The sequence below is a fragment of the Zootoca vivipara genome, chromosome 11, assembly GCF_965207765.1.
Source record: "Zootoca vivipara chromosome 11, rZooViv2.hap1.1, whole genome shotgun sequence".
NCBI classification, from domain to species: domain Eukaryota; kingdom Metazoa; phylum Chordata; class Lepidosauria; order Squamata; family Lacertidae; genus Zootoca; species Zootoca vivipara.
This window is the reverse complement of record NC_142594.1, coordinates 6,353,842-6,368,879: the sequence shown is the minus strand read 5'-3', so window position 1 is coordinate 6,368,879 and position 15,038 is coordinate 6,353,842. Positions and strand designations below refer to the sequence as shown.

Below are 15,038 nucleotides of genomic sequence, written 5' to 3'. Positions count from 1 at the left end.
TATGAAGATGTAGCCTCGCAACCCTTCCTAGGGAATTGGCCCCATTGAAAACAGTTTACTTTAGGAGTTGGCACATTTAAGATGGTGCTATAGAAGTGGCAGTTTCAGGAAAGGAAATATGACTTTGTAGAGTGCAATCCTTAACAGATATCAAAATCTAGCAAAATCCTAATCTGAGTCAGGCTTTGGGGAATTTGTGAACAATTGCAACATGTTTAAAAGTTAAAGTAGGCTGAAAAGTGTCAATTATAAAATCATATCTAAGCATACTTCACCAGGTATTGAGATCCTCTTGTAAATGGCAAGTATTAAGAAATGCACATAGAGATATTACAGAGACGATGCAAAGTACTGATCCCTGTTGCAAATGACTGTTTTATCTGTGATATTAAAAACAGCTGTGGAGGAGATGGAAGCATTTGTTTAGCTATCCTAGTATAATTATTTAGAGCAGCAACTCCACAATTGCTAGTGCTGCATCTGGGAAATCCATTGGCAACATTAAAAAATTAGGTGGATAATCATCTTTGCTGTCTTTGAGCTGAGAGTGACAACTAACTGTTCTCTCTAATCCCCTTTCAGGGAACTAATAATTTCATAGCAAAATCTTCAGGAACAACTATCAATCATTCTAAGGAGACTGAGGTACCAAAACGACTGCTTCAGGAAAAGGCCAGCCTTAAACCACCATTGAAACCTGCATTATCTCAGCCACTTTCTGCCAAAGAGGAGCGAATCAAGGGAACACATGTACAAATTGATTCTAAGGATAAACCAGCCACACCAGGTGAAGGGATGCACCATTATTTAAATCAGCATTTGTTTTAGAGATTTTAACTAGAATTTTGTATAGAAAATGATTTCTGCAATTAGCTGACATAAGTGATATGGCCATGTCGGAGTGAAATTTGAACGGTTTAAGCATGCCTGGAATATACTGTGTGCAAAGTTTTAGTTAAGTCATGAGAAATATTTTTTTTGTACATTCTTCGCACTTAAAATGTTTTAAAGTTGTATTAAAGAACTGCAAAAGTGATAACTGAGCTTTAAATAAACAGATCCTCTGTCTGCATATATGGTATTTGGTAATGAGTAAAGTTTCATGCAGTTCTACACATGAATTGATGGCAACTTAAGAGATGACTTGTTGAAATGTACTCAAATGTATTGGCACCATGTAGCCTCCATGCTACTGTGTGTCAGACCCCTTAATTTCTCTACCTCCACCTATTATTTTATGCTATTCTGATCCAGGGCATGTTTATTTAGAAGCAATTCCTGGTGTGGTAATTTGAACATACTCTGGAGTAATGCCTTTTGATTTGGGATTGCTTAAATTCTTTTATTTTACTGTGCTGGAAGACCTCTTTGTCATAAGAATTAAGACTTATTTAAAAGGTTCCATTTTTTAATTGGAAATGAAGAATAATTATCAGCATTATTCAAAACTAGTTTCACACAGTTCCATCAGCCTGTGCAATTAGGTTTCTGCCAATAAAAATGTCTGGATTCTGCATGGTGGTATTTTATATTATTGGGCTGCCGCTTTTAAGAAAATTTTGTGCATTTCCAGATAAAAGTTTTAAAAATGTTAAGCAGCTTAGTATTTTCTACAGTAAATCTGCTTTCTCACTTGGTTATGGGTGTCTGACCTTCTGATCTAAATTGGATGAAGCTAACTTTCGTTGAACCATGGGCGACAGCCTGAAAGCACTTCTGTTTGGAAAGCTCATCTCTTAGGGATTCCAGAGACCGAGATTGAGAATTTGTGTACCTTACCACAGTTGCAAAATGAGGATCTTTTGTATTAAAAGGTTTTGGGATGGATACAAAGGGCTGTAGACAACCCTAGTCCTACTCAGAGTAGACCCATTAAAAATAATGGGCTTGATTAACTTCAGACCATTAATTTCAATGGGGTTATGAGTGAGACTTAGTTGGATACTGCTGCAGAAGGATGCTTATGTGTATAAATAATAATAGCCTTTCGGGAAGTGCTGCTTAACTGCCCCGATTCTCATCAGAACATGTTCAAATATGGAATCTAGTATAGTTGTATGAAGAAGAAAAGAATAATGCCACACTTCAGCATTACTTCTAAATAATGAAGAACCTAACTCATTAATGAAACAAAATCTATTGTTCTTCTAGGAGGATCAGGGATTAAGCCTTTTCTGGAACGTTTTGGAGAGCATTGCCAGGAGCATAGTACACAAAGTCCTGTTATCACTGGAGGACACAGGACTCCCATTATTACTCCAAATACAAAGACAATCCAAGAAAGACTATTCAGACAGAATGAAGTATCTTCTACTGCTAGTCTAGCACAGCAGCTCAAACAGGTATGAGTTTCTACTTGTCTGTAAGAATATATGGAATGATTAGACTTGAATATTAGACATCTGTTGGAGCTGTAGTGCATAAGCTGAGACTGCATCCACTTTTGTCTTGAATGTTTTCAGGAACGTGAAAGAGAACTTGCATGTATCAGAGGCCGCTTTGACAGGGGCAATTTGTGGAGCGCTGAAAGAAAAGAGAACTCCAGAAAAAAACACCCAGAAACAAAATCGGTAACATATTGAAACTTCTTGTAAGGGAATCTGTAAGACTGCTTTAGGTTATTTATTATTAAATTTCTTTCTAAATCACTATTCATCCAAAGATCAAAAACATACAGTAAAAATCCTCCAAAATATTGAAAATAAGAACAGGTAATATTGAATACAACTAAACCAATTGGACGCCAGTCGAATATACAGTGGAACCTCTACTTATGAATTTAATCCGCTCCGAATGCACATTCGTAGGTAGAAACATTCATAAGTCGAAACGATGTTTCCCATAGGAATGCATTGGGAATGGATTAATTCGTTCCGGGGCCTAAAAAAAGGCAGGTGGAGAGGGGCGGCGGGAAGCTGCCGGCTGCAGCGGCAAGGGCCCGATCTGACCCTATGGCCGGATTGACAGCTGGGAGGGCAGTGGCAAGGGCCCGATTCGGCCTTCGGATTTCGAAAAAATTTGTAAGCGTGCGCTAATTTTTTTATTTGTAAGTCGGATTTTCCGTAAGTAGAGTTATTCGTGAGTCGAGGTACCACTGTACCCTGATGACGACTTTAAAGGTCTGAATTATCTTACTTTTCTAGGAGAGTTTGGTTCAGGTTAACTCAAAGCACCTGCCCAATTCTGATGACAACTCACAGGTAGCTGAAGAAAAGGCTGTAGAGATAGCCGTAGAAGGCATAACTTCTGGTAAGAATGCTCTATGATAAATCTGCTCCATGGTAAAGTTATCTGAACATGAAAGAATAAGTCTGAATCATTATTAGTAAATTGTTTGATAGAAGCCTAATTTATGTTTCAAGGTTACAATAACATAGATTAGTTATGAACTTTATTTAATAACTGCTTGCTCTACTTAAGTAACTTATTCCTTGGAAACTTACAGGCACTTCAGAACATGAAAAGACAGAAGAGCTCAGTCCCTTGAAAATCTTTTCACCACAGACTCCTGTAAAAACACTTTCCAACTCAAACCTTGAGCAACTTCCTGAGGAACAGAAAGGTTTGTATTTCCTAATTCTTTATACTAAATTGGTCTAGTTATCTAGGCTTTGTGCTTCATAGGTTGTCTGGCTTAAATTTTGTGCCCTAAACCACTGATGGTCTTTAACATGCAGCTAGGCTCCTTGATAGTGATTGGAAAATATTATGTGGTGACAATGCATGTCTGGAAAACTGCCTTGGTCAGACCACATCTGGAGTTCTGTATCCAGTTCTGGGTACTGCAATTTAAGAATGAGTTTGAAGTGGAAGGTGTGCAGAGAAGGAGGGACCAGGATGATCAAGGGTCTGGGAACCAAGCCTTATGAGGAACAGTTGAGGGAGTTGGATATGTTTAGCCTGGAAAAGAGACTGAGAGGAGATACAGATTTAAGGGCTGTCTTATGCAAGATAGAGCAAGCTTGTTTTCTCTTTCCCTGAAGGGTAAACTCAAACCAATGGATTCAAGTTATAAGAAAGGAGATTCCAACTAAACATCAGGACTAAAGCTCCGACAGTAAGCACTGTTTGACAGTGGAACAGACTCCCTTCCTTGGAGGTTTTAAGGCAGAGGATAGATGATCATCTGTTCTGAATTCTTGAGCTGCAATTCCTGCATTGCTGAGGGTTGGACTTAGATGCCTCTTTGGGTCCCTACTATCTCTGCAATTCTATGATTCTATAAGTTTATACCACACTCTTCGTGGGGGAGGGCAAATAAAAACAAAACTTACTTGAGTCACTGGACCCGTTTTTAGTATTTGTGTGAAGAAAGGCACTAACATTATCATAACAAAGAAGGAAAGTTAGGGGGAAAAGGCTGTCGGCATTCAGTGTCAATAGGGGTCCTCCAGAATTTTGGAGTGCATTGTCAACAATATGCTGATGGCACACAGCTCTGCTCCTTTACATTTGCAGCTGTGACAATGTATGGGCTAGCTTAACCTCTTGCCTTGGTAATGAACTGGATGAAAGCCAATAAACTGAAACTTAATCCAGACAAGACTGAGACAGTTAATTGGTTCTCTTGAACAAACAGATGGGATGTGGCCTGGTCTGGATGGAGTTACATTCTCTCTGTCGCTATTACTGTTGCTTGAGGGTCAAGTGGCCTTGGTGGCATAGAGTACTGTCCATCAGCTTAGAGTTAAAGGTCCAGCTGTGCCTTTATCTGGATGGGTACAGCCTAACTTCTGTTGTGTATACTCTGGCAAGCTCTAGATTCGATTACTGCGATATGTTATATGTGGGACCATCTCTAAAGATGCTCCGGAAAGTTCCGTTGGTGCAGAATTTGAGAGTCAAATTGTTGACCTGTGCAAGATGGTCTGAATATATAATGCCAATTCTGGAACAACTGCACTGGCTACTATTCGAGGCTCAATTCAAAATGCCCGCTTTGGCCTATAAAGGCTCATTTGAGGCCTGTCTTTCGTCTGGAGGATGGTGATACAAGAACAAGTGGTGCCTCGCCATCCTGCTCATGCAATGCTCTCCCCCAAGAAGGCATGCCTGGTGTCACATTTATTTGTAGGAACCTGGCTGAACCTTTCCTCTTTACCCAGGCTTTTGGCCCTTAAGTTGAAGGGTTTCTTCAGATATTTGTGGCCTTTTTTGTGGGCACAAGGTCACTAAGACTCCTCTTTTAACTGTATAGATATGTTTTTAGACTTTGTTGCCTGTGTTTGTTTCCACTGGTCTGAATTTAAGCCACTTTGAGTCACTTTTGAGAGAACAGCAACTATCATATATAATAATAATAGTAACAACAATCTTCTGGTCCCTCCTGTCCCTAGTCAATATGTGGAGGCTTCTGTTTACCTTTAAAAAAAAAGACTTTGTGTGTTTTACTTTCCAGACAAAGAGCCCAAGACTGAAGCGAATGACGAAATGAATAGTTCACAGGTGATAAGTGACATCTTTGATGAAGTTCTTCAAGAGGATGGGCCTGACATAGAGAAACTTAAAAAAGAGATGAGTATGACCTTGGAAGCTGATTGTGAGGATGAACAGGAGCCACTGAATATTTCCTCAATGTCCCTCCTGACACCTTTAACAGAGTCTGTTGCAAGTCCAGAGGTAAGTCCAGATGCTTAATTTAATGCTATTTGTGTATGCCCAGGTTGTCATGACTCAAATTCTAGAAAATGAGGGAAACACACCTTCAAACTTGTAATGCTCAGTTTGATAGTAAAACCAAGTTCTCTTCATTATAACATGTTGTATTTCTTCAGAATTTAATTACACATACAATGATCAAAGATCTATGCCTCTCCCTCTCTTCCAGGTTTTTGCATCCCCTAGTAAGTTAGTTGATGAGGGAAGCAATGCAAGTGATGATAGTCCAAAGTCCAACAAGTTTCAAAGAACATCTGTTTGCAGAACTGAATCTGGAAGCAGCATTGGGTCCATGTCAGAGGAGCGCAATCTTCTGTACAGGTAACTGCTCGGCTAAGCATTCTATTCGGCCTCTTAAATTTTAGTACAATGCAGAGAGAGGACTAAAACAGCTAAGCCAAGTGTGGGGAACATTTTCCAGCCTGAGGGCTACATACATTTCTGGGCAACCTTCTGCAGAGGGCTGGATTCAGATGTCAATGGTGGGAGATGAAAAAGCCAGTATTGTGTGTGTGGCTTATGGAGAGTCTCGGGAACCAGATAGAGAAGCCCCTGGACTTGATATTCCCCACGCTTGATCTAAGGCTAATCTAGATTTCTTTCTGGAAAATGTCCTCATGAGAAAAGCAGAAACATTGACCCTAGCCATCATTGTGTCTTTGAAGAAATCCACATTGCTATAATCTCCCTAAGGGTGGGCCTAAAAGCTGGTTGTGCCTCTCAATTTGGTGAGGATGAGTCAATCTCTGTTGTAAATCTTTTTTTGCTCTGCACTTATCTTCATTTGGTCAAATACTTTGCTCTGTATCTTTCTAAAACTGAACTTTCCTTTTGAAGTATTGATGCCTATCGATCACAGCGAATTAAAGAAATAGATCGTCCTTCAATAAAGCAAGTGATCGTTCGTAAAGAAGATGTTTCTTCCAGGCTTGAGGAGAAAAGGAATGGAACGTCTGATCAAATTAACATCAAACGCAAATTACAGGTGCTTAGAATGCTGCCTTCCAATCCTAGAAAACTGATTATTCATTCTATCCATTAAATTTTTTCCTACAAGGATTATAAACTGCCAACATACATACTTCAGGAGTAAAAATGAAATTACCTGGGGCAACTAGCAGTTTGGATTTCAGCATAGTTTTTGAATGACAGGTTAAAATTAACTATGGCTGATTGTCCATGCTTGAGAGAATTTACTCATAAGGAGGGAGTGTATAATCCTGCAGTCCAATCCTGTAACTGGATAACATGAGCAGAGCTATGTCTGCACCAGCCTAAATTGCTGATGAGAAACTTCAGGGTGGATATGACAAAATAATGGTTTGAGGTTTTACTAAGTCTACTTATCTGACTACATGTTTAGGAGCTGAATAATGAAATCAATCTGCAACAAACAGTAATACATCAAGCCAGCCAAGCTCTAAACTGTTGTATTGATGAGGAACATGGGAAGGGTTCACAAGAAGAAGCAGAAGCTGAGAGACTACTTCTCATTGCAAGTATGGTGGTTGTTTAAAGATGGCTTTCTATGTAAATAACATAATAGGCTTTATTACCCCAAAGACCACATTAGAGTGTATTAAGCATTTTCTTTTTTACTCAAAGTGATTCTTCGGCAATAAGCTACCTCATCTAATTTTTCCATGCATAAAAGATTTGAAGAAAGTGTTAGAGCAATGTGCAATTGATATATGAAATGTTCTGCTACCCTGTGGTGATGGCTTTAAGAACATCCTAAAACTTTATGAAGGCTAGTTCTGTGAATGAATGTTGGCTTGCCCAAAGCCTCCATTTACCTCTGAATATCACCTGCTGAAAGCAAACCCTTAAGGCCATCATTTTTCTTATATCTAACTGACTTCTGTTTGAAATGAGTTCATTAGATGGAGGTTGGTTTTGATCCAACAATGGGATTCTATTTTAAACATTTTGTGAGATGTGCCTGAGACTTGAAAAAAACTTGTAATTGGCTATGAAACATATATGCAATAGAAACTACTTTGATTTTTATGTTTGTACAGCTGAAAAAAGAACAGCATTATTGGAAGAGCTAAACAAACTAAAAAATGAAGGATCTCAAAGCAAGAAGATTAAAGCTGATTCAATGCCTAGTGGAGTTTCTCCATCCAGGGGCTCTGTTACTCTGTCAGAAATGCGCCTACCTCTAAAAGCAGACTTTGTATGCAGCACTGTCCAGAAACCAGGTAATTCCTTTTGCTGTGCTTGTGTGGTTGGAATTATGGTTTAGTGTAGCAGCTAAGTCTCTGGCTTGCAGGTCACATCTTCCATGAGTTCACTAATTGCTCTTGGGAAAGCCTCTCAAGTCTATCTTCATTTGAACTGGAATTTTAGAGCAGAGTTACCTTTCCTTACAGCAAGGTGGCAAAGCATTCTGTGCTTGCAGTTCTCCTTTTTCTTAAGGTGCAGATCAAGCAACATTTCTCTTTCACCCCCAAATCTCCTAGTTGAATTTTCCCCAAATTAATTCTGTTGCGTTCCATTCTCCAGTGATTGGCAGTTTATGTCCCAATAATCAATTTTATACCTCCTTTTTCTGCCACCGTTCTCTTGCTTTCCTGCTCTTTCCATATTTAGATCGCTTTCCCCACATTCCTGAAACCATTGTACACTTTAATCACTGTGTTTAAGCAACTTCAGCTGCTTTTAATGTTCAAGGTACCACCTACTACTGTCGCCTTATATCTGCTGCCTGCTGCCGCTGCTGCTAGATTGGTCATGTGAAGGCAGCAACAGCAATAGTAGTGAAGACAGGCAGTAGCAGAAGAAGCCAGTAGTTGCTGCAGAAGTGCTTTAATGAGTTAGAAGTACTAATCATTGAAACAAAACAGTTTTTGGTTGACTACTTCCCAGAACTGTGAATATAGTGAAATTAAGGAGCACCTGGAAAATGCTAGGAAAACAATAATGGTTTTTTTAAAAAAAAAACAAAAACAAAAAACTACCACAGAATATTTGGGTTGGTATAGGCTGACATGCAGTGCAAGCATATATATGTCTCCTTAGAGGTCAGTCCCCTTGTGTTCAGTGGACTTACTCTGAGTTAATTGGTATAGGATTGCAACTTTTGTGATCTTGCCTTGTGTGCAGTTTTGACTAAAATACTTCCAGCTTCTCCCTGAGTTTCATCATTTCATTTGAATAACACACCACTTTCCATTTTGAATTTTTTTTTTTACAAAATCTTTAAATCACTGTGAAACTTGATCCTCCCCTTTTAAATCAACTGTCTTACAAGCCCTAAAAATAAACATAGGTACATTAAACTGCAATAAGTTGATTGGAGGCAAAAATGCCAAACCACTTTGTTCTTTAATCTTTTGTTCACTGCTTTTGTAAAACTGATTACGAGAGAGTGCTTAAACTATTCACAGAAACAGCAAACTACTACTACGTAATAATGTTAAAAGCAGGAGCAGAAAACATGGTTGCTACACCGTTAGCAAGTACTGCAAGTTCCCTGAATGGTGGAGATGCTCTTACTTTCACTACTACTTTTACGCTGTAAGTACTTTATTTGTTTAACTACTTAATTTTATTCTTCTTTATAACAATGTTATTTGCTAACCATTTGTGCCCTCCAAAGCTGTTGACAATCACAACGAAGCATTAAGAACAAAGCTTAGCTTAAAAACACACCAGCAGCTTCAAAAAATAAAGTTCTGGAGCTCCAAAAGCACATTTAAGGAACACTTTATTCCTCCAAAAAGAATGGATGTTGCTTCCTCACTTCGACCTCAACCCAGTCTTCCTCTTTTCAGATACTGGGAAACAGTAGATTAGCTGTTTCCCAGTATTAGGATGGCGCATAAGAAAATAGTGAGTGCTTGCCTGTCTTTCCCACACCTCAAACTGCAGGACTGCTGTCTCTGGTGCCCTTGCACTCCAAAATACACTGCTTTGTTCCAGCTGGAGAAAAATAGCAGCTCGATATTTGTGCACATGCTTACTTGTTTGCTATACAGCTGTCTTTGATATTGGGCTGCTAGTTTGGGAGTGGTTCCTACATGCCTAAAGTAAAATGGCAGGGGTCTCAAGCCCACTTTTGACAAACGCTGTTGATTTTGAACTCTTATTAAGCTTTCCACAGGAGTTTGAGAGAAAAGAATTAATCCCATATGCTTCAGAAGTCTGAAGTTAATCTTGGTTGGGGGATGCTTGAGAGAGAGAGAGAGAGAGAGCAGCAGAGCTCTGAATACAGCAGTGAAAGCTAAGACCTAAGATGGTCTTCCAAAATCTTACAGGCTTACACCTAGTCCTGACGTTCCGTAAGACAATCAGGAAAAGACATACTTGTCAAGCTGTTTGCCTGGGAGCCCTGGACTGCCTCAGGTTGCCCTCTGCTTTTTTTGTGGCCCTTAGACAGGCATAGATACAGTAGGAGCTACCACAGCATCTGTTGCGATTTATTTGATTTGTAAAACTTGGAAACTGTATTAGACTTAGGAATTGAATTTAACCCTTTCTCCCATTTTTTTTAAAGGCAAGATGTGGCCAGTGACTTTGAGATAAACGTTGAAGTTTATAGCTTGGTATGTATCTCTCACCTTTCGATGGGCATTTATTTTGAGAGAACACTTGGGGGGTGCAATGGACTCTTAACATCTCTCTTTCATTTATTAGGTACAGAAAAAAGAATCCACAGGCGTCGATAAAAGGAAAAAATCAGCTAAGTCAAAGGTAAAGGGAAAGAACACTTTTTCAAATCAATTTGACACAATATACTTTTAAAACAAAAATGTTGTTCTTTAAGCATATTAAGATTATAGTCAAATTTACTACTCTGCCTTTGTGAACTGATGGCAGAATAAATCTTGATGTGCTTCAGCTGAATAACTTAAGTTCACTCATCTTGCACGGCATAATGTTGGCTCTAAAATTTTACTGCCTGTGAATATTTTCCATAATTGCATCTAGTACATGGTTTCCCCCCTCTTTTTGGTTCTTTGATGCCCTGTTGTCACTTGTCTGTGGATGTCATTCAGATTGTAACTCAGTGCCCTATACTGCAGCCATGTCGGCTGGTGGCAGGGTTGTTTAAAAATGGAAAGAGTGTGGCCTGTTCATAATCATGTGACAGGAACATGACAAATTTTGTGAATGATTGAAGTAGTGTAGAGTGCTTTAAGCAAAGTGGAGGATATTGTTCCTTTTGTAGAGTTGCTCTCAGGATCCTTCTGATAGCAACTCCAATCCACAGTTGGTAGTAGAAAGACCCTTTAGTGGGAGGGACAATCCAGCAGACTCTGAGGTGGTCTTCACCTGCCCGCCTCTCCTGCAATCTTTCCAACGGAACATGATGGTAGATCACGCTGTTGGAGTGGGAAAGGAAAGTTCACCCGGAGCTGGACCCGATTTCTTCAATATGCGCTGCTTGCACTTCTAAAAATGTATTCCCTGAGAAATTAATAACCTGAAGGTTCCAAACAAATGCTGGCCACAATTGTGATGTGTATGCAGATGGAAGTATGTATTTCTATACAGCACTGTCGTGTGTGTGTGTGTGTGTGTGTGTGTGTGTGTGTGTGTGTGTGTGAGTGAATCTGTTTTGGATGCTAATTGCTGACAAACCTCGCTAATTTGTTGACCTTGCTTTAAAACCTAGATGCTCTTTTGTTGTGAGGTCGTTAACAGCCCTGTATAGAATATAACATTTAGAGTGCATTTGTCATTTATTGTCTCTTCTCTAATCTTTTAGGCTATTACTCCAAAGAGATTGCTGACTTCTATTACTGCCGTAAGTATTAATATTTGAATGATTTAGAACTGACACACGCACAACTTACCTGTGACCAAGGCTGCTATTTCTAGCAAGATACTATCATGCTAGAGATCATAGTAACTTGCTTTTACCATACCTGTTCCCTAAATGATCAAGGCCTTTCAGCCTTTCCGATCCAACTCCCCATCAAGTGCACTGTGTAAAATGTTCTTTTAACAACCTGTTTCCATGTGTTTCTTTTTTGACAGAAGAGCAACCTTCACACACCAGGTAAAATTCATTGTTTTTATGCTTTATTGTCCCATTTGCCATGAATTGTTTTATGTACACTACTAAAAGCAAATAATTAAGCAGTGTATATAAATGTACTAAATAAATAAAAATAAGCAAAATATATTTATAATAAGTTTTGTCTGTAGATGGCGCTTTTGTATGTTGCCACAGATATCATCTTAAAGGCTGCTGTTCCTGTTTGAGAGGAGAAGAAATACCTCTTCTAAGAGGGTCCTAGCCATCTACAGTTTTTATTGCCTACAAATATTTGGCAACATTTTTTTAAAAAATAAGGGATTCCTCCTTAGTTGAGAGAGAGGTTTTTAATTGGTTAGATTAAGTTTTTTTTCTTTATAGGTATGTTTAAATTTAAGGTATACTGTACTTTCCCCCCCTTTACAGTCATGGCGAGTCCATGTGGACCCAATGCTGTGCGCACAAGTAACTTTGTTCTTGTTGGTTCACACACAATTTCCCTATCTTCAGTTGGGAGTACCAGATTCTTGCTGGACAAGGTAATCAACATTGATTTGTTTTTTTCAATATATTTCAGAACGTAGTTTTAGCTTAGCGCATAGCTGTCATGTTTTCCCTTTTCTCGCGAGGAAGCCTATGCAGCATAAGGGAATTTCCATTAAAAAAAGGGAGAACTTGACAGCTATGGCTTAGTGCCTCCCTGCATTGCCACCCGACTTTCTTGCCCCTTGTAGGCAACTGAGTAAATCTCTATGCTTTTATCCATGCATGAAAATACTCAACACCTACATAATGATTGCTTTATTACTTACATGGCTGTGCTGTAAATTAAGTAATAGTCTTTGTTGGGACCTAAAATGTCTCCAAAATAGTTGTCCATTTAGGAGACAGTATCCTGAGGATGGGAGGGGTGGAATTCTTTATCATTGATTCCTAATGGTATTTAAAACAGATACTTCTGGGAAAGGCGAGTCAATGTAGGTCTTAGAAATTATTTAAGATTTCTTGGCCATTCCTGAGCAGTGCTTAGTAGTTGGAAATGCAAATGCACAACTTAACCACACTAGCTGTCCTGATGGTTCTTAAACCGAGGTACCACTGTACTAGGAGCTTGAACTGGGAAACTAAATTTCACATTTGATACATACTATGAAGCAGGAGCTTCACTTGTAAGCATATGTGTGTTTCAGCTCTACCTTGGCTGTCCAGTACACTGAACCATTTCTGCAACTTGCTTCATTTCTTTCAGTAGGAAACTGATCAGCAATTTAGGTTGGGTATGTCACTCTGAAGTTCAGCTTAAAAGCTGAAACAGAATCTTGCAAGGCACATAATTGGTGTTATGCTGCTGTTTTTATCTTTTCCGTTTTGTTTTGCTTTAGTTGCATTCAGCGTTGCTCATTTCTTTTTTCCTAGATAAATTATGGAATTAAAGAAAAAGAGATGTTGGGTAGTTTGTTCCAAGATAAGGTTGCTATGTTTTCTTCCAAAACAGTTCCCAGTGCATGCTGCTTATGTCTTGTCACTAAAGTTTGCTCATTGCTACACTGACATGCTTCTTTAAGGACCACATTAAGATTCTCAGAACTGGAGATTTGATGAATGAAAGTTAACTTTTAGGAAGAATGTCAGGTGGGGCTTTGCGTGTCAAGCAAATCTCTGGGAGCCTGACTTTTGAACACACTATCCTGTGTGTATAAACTTCCTTGGCTATGTAAATAGCGGCCAGTTTCATGAAAAACTTGTTTTGCTGAGAGGCGTTCTCATTTTTCAGCATTGTGTGTATCCCTTCTGGCTTGAAGCTCTGGTTTGGCTTTCCCTCTACCTTAATCAGAAGCTAAAAGCGGGACACTGTAAAATTTGCAAAATTTAACTTTCTCATCTCATTAACCCACCTTTCTGACATTTGGGCAGTACACTGCTAACCTTTCTAGTTTCTACTAAGGTAAGAGTAAATTGCAGTATTAGCAGGTTCTGTTCATTTTACTTTAGAGAGCTGGTGTTAGAAGTATGGCTAGTAACTTGGGAGGCATTAAAAATATACCTTAAGTTGTCAAAACGAGAATGGATAGCAGGTGCAGAATCTCCCAATAAATTACTCTTGTATCACTTTGGCACAAGCTTTTTTGGTGTTTGCTACAAATGATGGCTGCAGTCCATTATTACCTTCAGTGCACTTGTGCAGGTACTACCGGTACTTGTTCATTGTCCTTGTACCAAGGGGATCTTATATATATGCACTCTCAAGGAAAACCTGTGTAACACAGGGTTTCAGAAAGCATGCTCAGGTGTAGCATTAAAAGGTAAAGGGATCCCTGACTATTGGGTCCAGTCGCGGATGATTCTGGGGTTGCGGCGCTCATCTCGCTCTATAGGCCAAGGGAGCCGGCGTACAGCTTCTGGGTCATGTGGTCAGCATGACTAAGCCGCTTCTGGCGAACCAGAGCAGCGCACGGAAACGCCGTTTACCTTCCCGCCTATTTATCTACTTGCACTTTGATGTGCTTTCAAACTGCTAGGTTGGCAGGAGCCGGGACTGAGCCACGGGAGCTCACCCCGTCGCAGGGATTCGAATGTAGCATTACATTCCAGTTAATGCTTTAATGATAACTGCTGAAATTCGGGGTAGTTCTTATTTTACCAAGATTTACTGGCTGAATTCTGCACTTTGTTTTGTAAGTGTAAAAAAAAAAATCTAGTTAAATTACTGAAGCTGAAATAAAAAGGAAATATTGATATGCAAGCCTGTAAGGATTTGGCCTACCCTTTATAGCAGAAGAACTTTCTTTGTTGGTGTTGGTGACATCACAATTAAAAAGAGGAACATTTAAGTAGGTGTGCAAACCATATTGCATTTTAGTGGCATATAGAACAATTTGTCACTTACTTGCTTTCTGAAGCGGTTAGCCTCTTGACCACTCTGCGACAATCCGTTACCTTCACTTATATCTACATTTCCTGTTACTACTGCAGACTGAGGTTACCTACCAGTACCTATTAAAGTCTGCCAGCTTTTGTTATAAGCAGAAATAAAATTGACATCCGATGCAAATTCCACTGGATATAAACCATCAGTCACTTGTATGATATATAGACTCTGTAAAACATGCCTGGCATGTTATTACAAGACTGTGCTTCATTTTACAGTGCTTCATTCGAAATGAAAGAAAAGATGGGGGAAACGGCATAAATTATTCTTTGTGCATGAATGCAGATTATTCTAAATGTGTGCATAAAAGCAAACCCATTGGTGTCTTGAATGGCATGTGCAATACATTTGGGACTAAAGTAAATTCACTACTATATTTCTAAAATGTATATAGGAATGCCATATCTGCATCTGGAATTGTAGTGTTCCGAGTACAGTGGACACTCGGGTTGTGAACGTGAT

The 15,038-nt window shown here is 39.2% G+C and overlaps 1 protein-coding gene across 5 annotated transcripts in view; it reads left to right on the top strand.

Moving 5' to 3' along the window:
- ANLN (anillin, actin binding protein) overlaps positions 1-15,038 on the top strand; it is a 41,597-nt gene that overhangs the window by 19,304 nt on the left and 7,255 nt on the right. For 2 of the 5 annotated variants that reach the window (XM_088653944.1, XM_035129541.3), the window contains exons 5-21: positions 583-787; positions 2,152-2,342; positions 2,463-2,570; positions 3,144-3,249; positions 3,446-3,562; positions 5,399-5,619; positions 5,828-5,979; positions 6,496-6,643; positions 7,022-7,157; positions 7,680-7,862; positions 9,051-9,180; positions 10,160-10,208; positions 10,300-10,356; positions 11,375-11,413; positions 11,647-11,668; positions 12,074-12,186; positions 13,064-13,117. In XM_088653944.1, the coding sequence (XP_088510070.1) occupies positions 583-787; positions 2,152-2,342; positions 2,463-2,570; positions 3,144-3,249; positions 3,446-3,562; positions 5,399-5,619; positions 5,828-5,979; positions 6,496-6,643; positions 7,022-7,157; positions 7,680-7,862; positions 9,051-9,180; positions 10,160-10,208; positions 10,300-10,356; positions 11,375-11,413; positions 11,647-11,668; positions 12,074-12,186; positions 13,064-13,117 (2,031 nt within the window). Of the gene's footprint in view, positions 1-582; positions 788-2,151; positions 2,343-2,462; positions 2,571-3,143; positions 3,250-3,444; positions 3,563-5,398; positions 5,620-5,827; positions 5,980-6,495; positions 6,644-7,021; positions 7,158-7,679; positions 7,863-9,050; positions 9,181-10,159; positions 10,209-10,299; positions 10,357-11,374; positions 11,414-11,646; positions 11,669-12,073; positions 12,187-13,063; positions 13,118-15,038 lie in introns of all 5 variants that reach the window. The other 3 variants (XM_088653946.1, XM_035129542.3, XM_088653945.1) reach the window with 2 other exon arrangements.